The sequence below is a fragment of the Lepidochelys kempii genome, chromosome 1, assembly GCF_965140285.1.
Source record: "Lepidochelys kempii isolate rLepKem1 chromosome 1, rLepKem1.hap1, whole genome shotgun sequence".
Taxonomy (NCBI): domain Eukaryota; kingdom Metazoa; phylum Chordata; order Testudines; family Cheloniidae; genus Lepidochelys; species Lepidochelys kempii.
In genome coordinates, this window is record NC_136380.1 from 2568976 (window position 1) to 2582097 (window position 13122).

General features: G+C 48.4%; 1 protein-coding gene across 1 annotated transcript; it reads right to left on the reverse strand.

The window, feature by feature from the left end:
* Positions 1-12174: 12174 nt before the first annotated feature.
* Positions 12175-13122, reverse strand: LOC140912938 (olfactory receptor 52E4). The gene has a single exon (XM_073348410.2). The coding sequence runs from the start codon at positions 13120-13122 to the stop codon at positions 12175-12177; it is 948 nt and encodes a 315-aa protein (XP_073204511.2).

Genomic DNA, 13122 nt, shown 5'->3' on the forward strand with positions numbered 1-13122 from the left:
ACAAGTCCATGGGGCCGGACGAGTTGCATCCGAGAGTGCTAAAGGAGTTGGCGGCTGTGATTGCAGATTATCTTTGAAAACTCATGGCGAATGGGGGAAGTCCCAGATGACTGGAAAAAGGCTAATGTAGTGCCAATCTTTAAAAAAGGGAAGAAGGAGGATCCTGGGAACTACAGGCCAGTCAGTCTCACCTCAGTCCCTGGAAAAATCATGGAGCAGTTCCTCAAAGAATCAATCCTGAAGCACTTACATGAGAGGAAAGTGATCAGGAACAGTCAGCTTGGATTCACCAAGGGAAGGTCATGCCTGACTAATCTAATCGCCTTCTATGATGAGATTACTGGTTCTGTGGATGAAGGGAAAGCAGTGGATGTATTGTTTCTTGACTTTAGCAAAGCTTTTGACACGGTCTCCCACAGTATTCTTGTCAGCAAGTTAAAGAAGTATGGGCTGGATGAATGCACTATAAGGTGGGTAGAAATTTGGCTAGATTGTTGGGCTCAACGGGTAGTGATCAATGGCTCCATGTCTAGCTGGCAGCCGGTGTCAAGTGGAGTGCCCCAGGCATCGGTCCTGGGGCCGGTTTTGTTCAATATCTTCATAAATGATCTGGAGGATGGTGTGGATTGCACTCTCAGCAAATTTGAAGATGATACTAAACTGGGAGGAGTAGTAGATACTCTGGAGGGCAGGGATAGGATACAGAGGGACCTAGACAAATTGGAGGATTGGGCTAAAAGAAATCTGATGAGGTTCAATAAGGATAAGTGCAGGGTCCTGCACTTAGGACGAAAGAACCCAATGCACAGCTACAGAGTAGGGACCGAGTGGCTAGGCAGCAGTTCTGTGGAAAAGGACCTAGGGGTGACAGTGGACGAGAAGCTGTATATGAGTCAGCAGTGTGCCCTTGTTGCCAAGAAGGCCAATGGCATTTTGGGATGTATAAGTAGGGGCATAGCGAGCAGATCGAGGGACATGATCGTTCTCCTCTATTCGACATTGGTGAGGCCTCATCTGGAGTCCTGTGTCCAGTTTTGGGCCCCACACTACAAGAAGGATGTGGATAAATTGGAGAGAGTCCAGCGAAGGGCAACAAGAATGATTAGGGGTCTGGAACACATGAGTTATGAGGAGAGGCTGAGGGAACTGGGATTGTTTAGTCTGCAGAAGAGAAGAATGAGGGGGGATTTGATAGCTGTTTTCAACTACCTGAGAAGTGGTTCCAGAGAGGATGGTTCTAGACTATTCTCAGTGGTAGAAGAGGACAGGACAAGGAGAAATGGTCTCAAGTTACAGTGGGGGAGGTTTAGGTTGGATATTAGGCAAAACTTTTTCACTAGGAGGGTGGTGAAACACTGGAATGCGTTACCTAGGGAGGTGGTAGAATCTCCTTCCTTAGAAGTTTTTAAGGTCAGGCTTGACAAAGCCCTGGCTGGGATGATTTAATTGGGGATTGGTCCTGCTTTGAGCAGGGGGTTGGACTAGATGACCTCCTGAGGTCCCTTCCAACCCTGATATTCTATGATTCTATGAAGCACTTGGTAATAAGGACCATAATCTAATTCAATTTAACATCCCTGTGTTGGGGAAAATACCACAGCAGCCAAACACTGTACCATTTAATTTCACAAAGGGGAATGAGACTAAAATGAAGAAGATAGATAAAAAAGAATTTGAAAAGAACAGCATGAAAAGTGAAATCCTGCAAGCTGCATGGAAACTACTTAATAGAGTGTAGGCTCCTTTTACTAGACTGGCCTCTGAACTTTATTGGGAGTGTACCAGCTGGGAAGATCCTGTCTGATGCCTTGGGGAAAGAGTGACACTCTCCCTCTTCCAGGAATCTTAGAATCACAGGAAGTGCAGGGGGAGCAGGTGGTAGGCTCCATTTTCAGAAGAGGAGTGAGATTGCTTGTGTGGAGCTCTGTCCACACGCGGAGCTGCTGCTAGGAAGCCAAGAGCCGCTGCTAAGAGCCCGCTGGGGATCTGATCGAGCAGGGAGCCTCAGAGGCTGTTGGTGGCTTCCCTGGAGCCAGGGCAGAGACTGTTGCTGTGCCTGGAGCCGAATGAGGTGGGCCTGCTGTGGAGGAACTGTGAGTAACCCCCACCCTTGTTGGGAAAGCGCAGGCAAGGGAAGGGGCACCGCAGAGAGGCTGAGTCTGAGGAGAGGCAGCTTGATCTTCCCCCCAAATTAGGACACAGAGCGGCTGACATTTGGTGGGGCCAGCTCCAACCGTCAGAGGGGTTATGCAGCTTGTTGCCATGGCTGGACTGATACACAGATCCAACCGAGCGCTGTCTCCAGCTGCAGATCTCCAAGGACGCCCATGCAAGCAAATGTCTAGGACTCTGCAATCCAGAGTATACACTTCGGGGTGGGGTACATGGAGGCAGTGTAAATGCCAATTAAGAAAGTTTCATGTCTCACTATAGCCCATGTTTGTTAATTGATTTTATTCCACTGCCCTCTGTGGATTTAAATTAGTAGTTGGTTATATACTGTTACTTTAAGTTGTTCAAGAAAGGTGTGTTCACTCTCTTTTAAGTATATTGCATGTATATTAATTATAACTGGTATTTTTGAGTTAGACCCTGTCATCAGACGTCACCGTTACGGTGCTCTGCTCCGTCCAATGTTGATAACCGTTCAGCTGTGCGCGTGTGCTCCCTCTGCGTTCTGTCCCAGTTCTGCGCAGGTAGCTGACACAGCTCGCCCGAGAGAACCCCCAATGACCACAGACTCAGATAAGGTCTGTAGGCACCCGGCAAGGTTTAATGACAAATGAAGCAGGGTCTCTAGCTCCCTGGATCAGATGTCTACGGTTCTGCTAGTACATGAGTGTCCCCTGAGGGTGGATTCAGCTCAGTCAGTGGTAGGAATTTCCTCTGCCCTCTCAGCAGACAAAGACACCCTGGAGTGTGTTTCCATAACGTATGCATAGAACCTCTCAGGTATGTGTATTTCTGTAGCATCAGCCCTGCTCTTGCCAGTTTCTGTGTGTGGGGCCTGCCTCTTGCTCACAGCTTAACTTTGATTTCTATTAGCAAAGCCCTGGCTACTTTGGTTCAGCCCTCAATCCTCACGCTAGGTCTGTGATATAAGGGTTCCTGTGTGAGGCCTTCTTCTTACTACAGACCCAGGCCACAGAATACTATTAATATTATTAGAATAGGTTTCTTTCTGGAGGTTCCCAAGGCATGCCACGGAATGTGTACAGGACTAGCAAGGTGCAGGCACTGCCAAATTCAAGTGCCTTTCGGAGTAAAGGGACTTCAGCACTGGAATGCTTAGGATCGCCTTTAATGTCAACAACATCGACATCGAAAATCGAAAATCGAAAGGAGCATAAACTCCTGGCAAACAAAGTTTAAGTGTTTAATTAGGAAGGTTAAAAAAAGAATTTGAAGAACAGCTAGCCAAAGACTCAGAAAGTAATAGCAAAAAAAGTTGCGAGGAGAAGGAACTTCTAGGATGAACCATCATGGGCACTCTAAGAAGAATTCTGTGCTGAGTAAAGTACGTGCTCAGAAGGAGAAACAGAGTCATCCTCTGGGCCTGGCAGGACAGATTGGAAATGTTAAAGTAGGCTGAAGACAGTTATTCCTCCTTGGAGAGGGAAGATCCTTGATGAACGCTGTTGGGTACCAGGAAACACCAATGGATCTCGAGCCCTTCTAGACCATACATCTGGATCAAGCCAAACTAATAGGCTCCAGCCAGCCAATTTACTGACTAATGCCATCAAAGGAAGAGTGCTGGTGAGTCTTCTAATCTCACGTGTGAAGTCTGTGGGGTTGCACTCTCAGAATAGAACTGCAGAGGTACACCGGGATGAGGAAGTGGTTCCTTGGGCGAAGGTAACATTTGAAGAGAATGGAAATGAGCTGTGGGTGACAAGGAGGGAGAAAGAAAAGGAAAAAAGGAGGGATAAAGAAAAGGAGAGACTCTCTAAGGTGCCACAAGTACTCCATTTCTTTTTGCGAATACAGACTAACACGGCTGTTACTCTGAAAGGAGGGAGAAGTGAGTATAAGTTACTTTTCCTCTAAAGACGTGGCGGGAGACTGCCTGTTCCAGTTCAAGCCTCATTCCAAGGGCTGGTTCCTGCACAGAGGGCTAACATAGGGTGCTGCCAGAAAAGCATCAAGGAGTCTTTTCAAAGGATGAGGTGATCAATTTCAATTACTGTGTCAAAGGTGTCCATGACAGCCCAAAGAGAGCCATTGAAGTTGCTCTCAGTAAAACTAAAGATGCAGCCCAAAGTAGGAAAAGGACTTATGATCGCAAGTCCAGTGGGGCTCTCATAAGCTGTGGTAAGCAGGTACCAGTTTGTAACCATAGATGCTGGGTCATAATAAAATACAAGAGAAGTGGGAGTCAAATGCCCACATTGTGGTGACTCACAGTAATCCTGCACTGCCAGTTTACACTATCCAGCCTGAGTATGGAGGTCGTGAGAGAGTGGTATATGGGGACCAGCTAAAACATTGGACTTTTAGTCCAGCCAGGGCTCACAGGAGTCGCAGAGCATCATGTCCGGAGGAGACTGAAACCAATGGGGCAAATGCAAACCCTGATGAAAATAGACTGATCCCTCAAATTGACCTGGTGTTACCTGGTGTCAAGGGAACAGAAAATATGGGTAATGAGCCACCAGTCTTAAGAAAGTCCCAGAGAACTACTAAGGGTGTACTGATTATTAAACTTAGAGATGATCGTGTTATTGGTTCTATGTAGTCTTTAGTGAATATTATGTATAGTATAAAGAATTGGACAGGGGATGTTAAGTATGAGAAATGTACTTTTATTCATTGCAAATGTATTTTTTTAATATATGCTGGTGTGAACGTTCTGGCTGTGGCAGAATTATAGTAGGGAGGAATGTAAATTACTGGCCGCTCACTAAAATTCAGTGAGGATTTTTGATTGGCCCTTTCCTAGTCCCAAAAGGAAGGGGAAGGGTCCAAACCAGCCCCCAGAGTCAGTGAGGAGAGGCCAACATTACCTGTCAGCCTGATTGACAGGGCAGGCAGACCAGGGAGGAAGTCTGGAGGTCAGGAGGTTCCCATCGTCTGTGTGAGCTGGGACTGCCTGGGACAGAGCGGGGTTGAGTTGAGGAGACAGCAGGGGCCTGGGCAGAGCTGAGAGCAGAGACAGGCCGGCCAGAACCAGAGAAGTAGCCCAGGGAGTTGAGCTGGGCGCAGAGCTGCAGCAGCCCGAAGCAGAGGGGCCAGAGAAGCAGCCCAGGGAGCTGGAGGCTGAGCAGCAGCAGCGCTGGGGCTGGGCCTGGGGCTGGGGCTGTGTACAGTTGGGGAGAGCAAGGAAGACCCTGGGCAGAGGGACCAGCGCAGGGAAATACCCCTAGTCAAGAGGCCTTGCAGGCCAGAATTGGAGGGGAATCGTAACTGTTGGGTGAGGATGACGCTGTGGAGAGGGGCCCTACCACCTAAAGCCTGAGACATATGGCCACTGACAGAGCAAGTGTCTGACCCACAGCACCCTTTCAGCACAGCCAGGGCCTGGGCAAGAAGCCTGGGACAGGGGAGGGACAGACTGTGAACTGCCCTGCCCTGCCCGTCTCCCCAGTGCTGGAGAGGGAGCTTCACCTTATGTTTGAAACCACAGGTGTCCACCAGAAAACGATGATGCTCATCCCGCAGCACAGTGGGAAAAGGGTTGCGGACCCATGATCATCATCTTGCTGGGCCCCTGTTAGACCCTGTGGCCCATGGAGATGGGCAAAGAGGGGGCAGACCACTGGTGCGGCGATTGTACCAGTATTGTATAAGTAGGGGCATAGCGAGCAGATCGAGGGACGTGATCGTTCCCCTCTATTCGACATTGGTGAGGCCTCATCTGGAGTACTGTGTCCAGTTTTGGGCCCCACACTTCAAGAAGGATGTGGATAAATTGGAGAGAGTCCAGCGAAGGGCAACAAAAATGATTAGGGGACTGGAACACATGAGTTATGAAGAGAGGCTGAGGGAGCTGGGATTGTTTAGCCTGCAGAAGAGAAGAATGAGGGGGGATTTGATAGCTGCTTTCAACTACCTGAAAGGGGATTCCAAAGAGGATGGCTCTAGACTGTTCTCAATGGTAGCAGATGACAGAACGAGGAGTAATGGTCTCAAGTTGCAGTGGGGGAGGTTTAGATTGGATATTAGGAAAAACTTTTTCACTAAGAGGGTGGTGAAACACTGGAATGCGTTACCTAGGGAGGTGGTAGAATCTCCTTCCTTAGAGGTTTTTAAGGTCAGGCTTGACAAAGCCCTGGCTGGGATGATTTAACTGGGAATTGGTCCTGCTTTGAGCAGGGGGTTGGACTAGATGACCTTCTGGGGTCCCTTCCAACCCTGATATTCTATGATTCTATGATTCTATGAACCCGCCTCTGTGCCCAGAAAGGGACAGGGAGGTGGATGGAAGAGAGCAGCTCCTAAAGAGTCAGGGAGGGGAGACAAAAAAAAACACCCCCTGAGGTTAGTCCAAGGACAGGGGAAATGACACAAGCCCTGGGTGTCAGCAGTATAGAAGATGAAGGGAAAGAAATGAGGGATGTGACAGGGGCAGGAGTGGGGCTGGGGCCAGGAACGGGATTAGGAGCAGGGGCAGAAGTTTGACTAGGAAGCCTAGCAGCAAAGCCACAGGAATGCGACACCTCTTGACTGGGTCCAGAGGCCGAGGGGATGGCGACCGGAGGGGAGACCTCAATGACTCTGGGCCCAGAGACCACATGGAACTCTACAACCAAGGTGTGGGACATGATGGCATCTGTGATGGGGCCCTGAACTGGGAGGGAAGACGGCCACCCCTCCTCTGAAGGGGGCGCAACTATGGGCGCGCGTCGCAGCTGTTCGGCACAGGCCATCACCACAAGGGTCTTGGTGGCAGGTGGATGAATTCATGTGTGCCCCAAGTTTGAGAGCAGGGGCAGCAGCCCGGGGGAGGGGATAGAGAAGAGGAGGGGATGGTGTGACCATGCCACCGCCCAGATTGAGACCCCACCAAAAGTTTCTCCCATCATTTGGGAAAGGGGCAAGAGGTAACACCGGTGGTAAGGGGGGATGGAGGGAGTTGGGGAAGGGGAAAGGCCAACCTGTCCTCCTGTTTAGGATGGGTGCAGGGGAGTGGGTCACCCCCCGCCAATGACTGGGGATGTCGGGAGGCTGACCGAGGCAGGGAAGTGGGGCACAATGGAAAAGGGACACAAGTGTTTAGGGAGGGGCAATGGGTGCATGAAGCAAGGGGTCCAAGCAATGGGGGGAACAATGGAAGGTAAAGGAAAAAGAGGGGCAAACTAGAAACTTATGGGAGCAGGGCTGGAAAACCATAGGGACAAGCTTTGGAAGATGGGGTGGGGCAGACAAACTATCCAACCCAGGGGAGCTATGGTGTGGGAGGCAAGCTTACAACACTCCAGGGCCAGCCAGGGAAGGACCCAGGAATGGTTGTGGGGTCCTTGCTTCTCTCCAGAGCGCAGGCCAGCAGGGCCCCCCAAGCAGCAGCAGCAGCATCCAGCCAGCAGGGCAGCCAAATAAAACTGGGTGGTTGCAATAGTGAGGTGGAGGGGGCTCCCTCCGAGCCAGAGTGGGAAGGACAATGGCTAATGCCCGACAAGGAATCTTCAGAGGGGTGCTGGTGTGAGTAATGTGGAAACTGAACACAAAATGAAAGATTTGATGGTGAAGCGGGCAAGGGGCAAATGTGTAACAGCTCTGAAGGAACGCTGGACCTTGTGGCTCAGGAGATTTTCTTAAACATATGTAAAGATGATGTGAAACAGTGTCAAGGGGACAAAAAGATGAAAACTGTGGATGTGATGTGTATCGGAGCAATCACCCTGCTTCGGCTCTACCAGGGTTAAAAGCCAGCCCTTGGCGAGGGCTGGGGCTGAGTTGCCAATCAGAAAAGGCTGAGTGGCAAGCAATGAGGGCCAGGCTGGGCCCTATAAAAAGGCTGCAGGGCCAGAAGGCAGGATTCTCTCTCCAGCCTTGGAGGGAGAAGGGCCTAGCTTGGCAACTCCCCATGCTGAGGCCTTGGATAAAGCCTCAAGCAGGTACTTGGGCTGCAAAGGTGTAGTGCGGGGATAGGCAGAGGCATCTGGTCCAACCCCCTTGCCAATCATGAATGGCCTTTTTGGACTGCAGTTTACCCCAGTGAGTGGGGGCTGGATGACAACTGGCAGTAACCACTTAGGCAAGGTGGGTGTAGAAGGTTCAGGTTTCTCCTGGGAGCGGAGACCCAATGTGTGGGGATACATCAGTGGGCAGAACGCCAGGGTAAGGGGCACCAGAGTCCGGGAGGGACACGGGGGCCTGAGGCAGGTGAGACACTGGCCAGCAGGGGACGCTCCGAAGCTGGAGTTGAGCTAATTCCCTGGACAACCAGCAGGAGACATTTAAACATGGTGGGAAATAGGGTTCCCTTTTACCTCATTCCTCTGATTCACAACCCAAATCTCCTGTAAATACAAATGCGTTCAGAAGGTGCGACCATTATAATTCCTCTGATCACCTGAGGAATGAATGCCCTGTGCTGGGAGGAAGCAGGTAGTCCTTGGGAATGCTTTCACCTGAGCACAGAAGTCCCTCGGGTGCCTGTCACTTATCGTACTGGGTTTGTGAAATTAGCCCCTGAACAACTAGGCATGAAGCACATCAAGGCTGTCAGCATCAACGGCAGGAAACAACTTGGGTGGCAAGATACAGGGACAGAAATTTCTGTGGGTAGCAGGGGTATAGTGCAAGAAGGTGACACGCTGCCAGAAGAGATTTCTGAGCTTTTATTAGTAGAAGGTTACTGTCAAGGTTCCTCCTCCACTCTGAGCTCTAGGGTACAGATGTGGGGACCTGCATGAAAACCTCGTAAGCTTGCTTTTACCAGCTTAGGTTAAAACTTCCCCAAGGTACAAATTAATTTTATCCTTTGTCCCTGGATCTCCACTGCCTCCACCAAACTCTAACTGGGTTTACTGGGAAACGTAGTTGGGACACGTCTTTCCCCAAAAAATCCTCCCAACCCTTGTACACCAATTCCTGGAGAAGGTTTGGTAAAAATCCTCACCAATTTGCATAGGTGACCACAGACCCAAACCCTTGGATCTGAGAACAATGAAAAAGCATTCAGTTTTCTTACAAGAAGACTTTTAATAGAAGTAAAGAAATCATCCGTGTAAAATCAGGACGGTAGATACCTTACAGGGTAATTAGATTCAAAACATAGAGAATCCCTCTAGGAAAAAACCTTAAGATACAAAAAGACACACAGACAGGAATAGTCATTCTATTCAGCACAGTTCTTTTCTCCACCATTTAAAGAAACCATAATCTAACACATGCCTAGCTAGATTACTTACTAAAGTTCTAAGACTCCATTCCTGGTCTATCCCCCGCAAAAGCAGCATACAGACAGACAAAGACCCCTTGTTTCTCTCCCTCCTCCCAACTTTTGAAAGTATCTTGTCTCCTCATTGGTCATTTTGGTCAGGTGCCAGTGAGGTTCCCTTTAGCTTCTTAACCCTTTACAGGTGAGCGGATTTCTCCTCTGGCCAGGAGGGATTTTAAAGGGGTTTACCCTTCCCTTTATATTTATGACAGTTACACAATCCCTATGCCTTTGGCTAAAGTGCACATAGAAACTGACAGTTTTGAAGCTGTATTATCAGTGAGGGTAGCAGATTATAACGCTATTGATATGCTAATTGGCAACAATTTCTTCTGTATAGCTCAGGCTGAGAAATTGTCCGCCCGCAGAAAGAACGAGTGTTCCGCTGGGACCCGAACGGAAAAGCAAAAATTGCCAGGAACGGCTGAAGGACTGAAAGAGTGTCTCCTTGGTTCCTCTGCACCAAAAGCACAGGCAAAAGATGGAGTCCTGTGTCACATGGGCTGATCACATGCCTCTACATGTTTCCGTGAGTCATATCAGGGACCATATATTATATTCTAGCCAGAATGTCCCCAGGTAAGTCCATCAGGTGGGGATAATTTTCTTCCATGGCACATGCTGTTCATTGTTGGGCCATCCACTTGAATAGTCCATTCACATTGTGCTGGACACTCTGAATGTAAACTGCCTTGTGGGATTTACCACTATTTAACACATAGTCAATATTTGTAACTGCAAATAAAAAAACGAGACGTGCATAGAAATAAGAAAATCACATTCAGCAAACTGTAGCTTTTATATTGAAACCTCACATGACCTATCGTTACAAGATTTGTTGCAAATATATAACTATGGTGATATTTAATGAGGAAATGTTATTTACTCCTTGACATAACACAAGAACTAAGCGTCATCCAATCAAAGGAATAGGCAGCAGGTTTCAAACAAACAAAAGGAAGTATTTCTTCACAGTCAAGCTGTGGAACTATCTGCCATAGGATGTTGTGAAGGCCAAAACTATGACCTGGTTCTAGTAAGAACTAGAGAAGTCCATCAAGGGCTATTGCCCAGGATGGGCAGGGTTGTTGTCCCTAACCGCTGTTTGCCAGAAGCTGGTAGTGGGTGACAGAGCATGAATCACATGGATTGCCATGTTCTGTTCATTCCCTCTGAAGCGCCTGGCAATGGGCACTGTTGGAAGACAGGCTTCTGGGCTACATGGACCATTGGTTTTACCCAGTGTGGCCATTCTGATCTTCTCATTTAGATTCCAGATGTATCTGCCCCCTGCTGTAACCCACTATACCCCACTCCCCTCCCACAGCTGAGATACATCCCAGGAGTCCTGATGGGGTTTCTCTCTCCACAGAAGTACTAGCAAAGTAAGAATAAACATTAAAATTTTAATACTAACCAGTGTCCCTTAAGTGACTTTCCACAAGATGTGAGAACATGCTACTATTAGAGGTGACTAGGTCCACTATTTATTTATTTATTTATTTTCCAGATATATATTGTCACAAATATAAAGGGAAGGGTAAACCCCTTTAAAAACCCTCCTGGCCAGAGGAAAAACCCATTCATCTGTAAAGGGTTAAGAAGCTAGGAGAACCTCACTGGCATAAGAGCAAAATCACCAATGAGGAGACAAGACACTTTCAAACGCTGGGGGGAGGGAGAAACAAAGGGTCTGGGTCTGTCTGTGTGATGCTTTTGCCGGGGACAGAACAGGAATGGAGTCTTAGAACTTGGTAAGTAATCTAGCTAGATCTGTGTTAGATTCTGATTTCTTGAAATGGCTGAGAAAATAAGCTGTGCTGAATTGAATGGATATTCCTGTTTTTGTGTCTTTTTGTAATTTAAGGTTTTGCCTAGAGGGATTCTCTATGTTTTGAATCTAATTACCCTGTAAGGTATTTACTGACCTGATTTTACAGAGGTGATTCTTTTTCCTTTTTCTTCTATTAACATTCTTCTTGTAAGAAACTGAATGCTTTTTCATTGTTCTTAAAATCCAAGAGTTTGGGTCTGTGGTCACCTATGCAAATTGGTGAGGATTTTTATCAAACCTTCCCCAGGAAGGGGGGTGCAAGGTTTTGGTGAAGATTTTGGGGAGAATGACGTTTCCAAACAACTCTTTCCCAGTAACCAGTTAAACGTTTGGTGGTGGCAGCGAAAGTCCAAAGGCAAAGGGTAAAATAGTGTGTACCTTGGGGAAGTTTTAACCTAAGCTGGTAAAAGTAAGCTTTGGAGGTTTTCATGCAGGTCCCCACATCTGTACCCTAGATTTCACAGTGGGGAAGGAACCTTGAGATTATATATATAGGAGGTGGAAAATGTTCCAGCAACTGGCAAGGTGAGGGGAAGAGAGGATCAAGTGAGAGGGGTAGGACATTGGGGAGAAGACACACAGCAGGGGTGGACCCTTGGCAGAACAGATGGGGCAAGATTGTCATTTCAGGAGTCCAACTACCAGCAATTGGAAAGGTGGCAACCCAGTGAATTGCACATAGACTTATTCCCCAGTTTATCATGCTGACACAGCACAGTAAGGACAGGAAAGGGTTTAATGTCTCTTGACTGTCCAGAGTAGCAGCCATGTTAGTCTGTATCCGCAAAAAGAAAAGGAGGAGTTGTGGCACCTTAGAGACTAACCAATTTATTTGAGCATAAGCTTTCGTGAGCTACAGCTCACTTCATCGGATGCATTCAAGAAATGATTCAGGGAAGAGGGTCCAGCACCATGCACCAGCCAGCTCTGCACGAACCTCAGTCTGAGAAAACATTTAGGTCCCTTTAGGAGTAAAAAGCCGGAGCAGCCTGCCCCGGATTTGTTTGGTCTTCACCCCGTAGATGATGGGGTGGAGCAAGGGGGGCACCAGGAGTTCCACATTGGCAATGAGAACAAGAAAGTGCAGTGGCACATTATGGCCAAACCGGTGCGTGAGAGAGGAGAAGAAACCTGGCATGTAGAAAGCTAAGATGGCACAAAGGTGAGAGATGCAGGTCCCAAAAGTTTTGAGCCGGGCATCCTTTGTGGGGAGGTGGAGGATGGCCCGGAGGATCAGAGTATAGGACACAGCGATAAAAACTACATCCATTCCGATCTCAGAGAAAAGATCAAACAGGCCATAGTAACTACTGATGCGGATGTCAGCACAGGCCAGCTTCACCACAGCTATGTGCCCACAATAGGTGTGAGGGATGACGTTGGTTCTGCAATATGGCCACCGCATCGCCAGGAAGGGGTAGGGTAATGCGAATATTCCACTGCGCAGCAGCACGGCCAGGCCGATCTTGGCCACAACAGAGTTTGTCAGGATGCTGGAATGTCTCAGGGGATGGCAGATGGCCACATAGCGATCAAAAGCCATGGCCACGAGGATTCCGGACTCCATGGCTGAGAAGCAGAGCAGGACGTACATCTGGGTGAGGCAGGCATTGAAACTGATCTCCCTGGTATTGAACCAGAAGATATTCAGCATTTTGGGCAGGGTGGATGTGGACATGACCAGGTCACTGACAGCCAGCATACAGAGGAAATAATACATGGGCCCATGGAGGCTTTGCTCCATCTTTACAATGAACAGGATGGTGACGTTCCCCAAGACAGCTATGATGTACATTGTGCAGAAGGGGATGGAGATCCAGATGTGGGCTGCCTCCAAGCCAGGAATGCCCAGCAGGATGAAGGTGGAGGGGTTGTTGAAGTGGGTTGTGTTGGAATCTGACAT

Excerpts from the sequence above, each read along its gene's own strand:
- LOC140912938 (XM_073348410.2), bottom strand. The coding sequence starts at position 13,122 with ATGTCAGATTCCAACACAACCCACTTCAACAACCCCTCCACCTTCATC.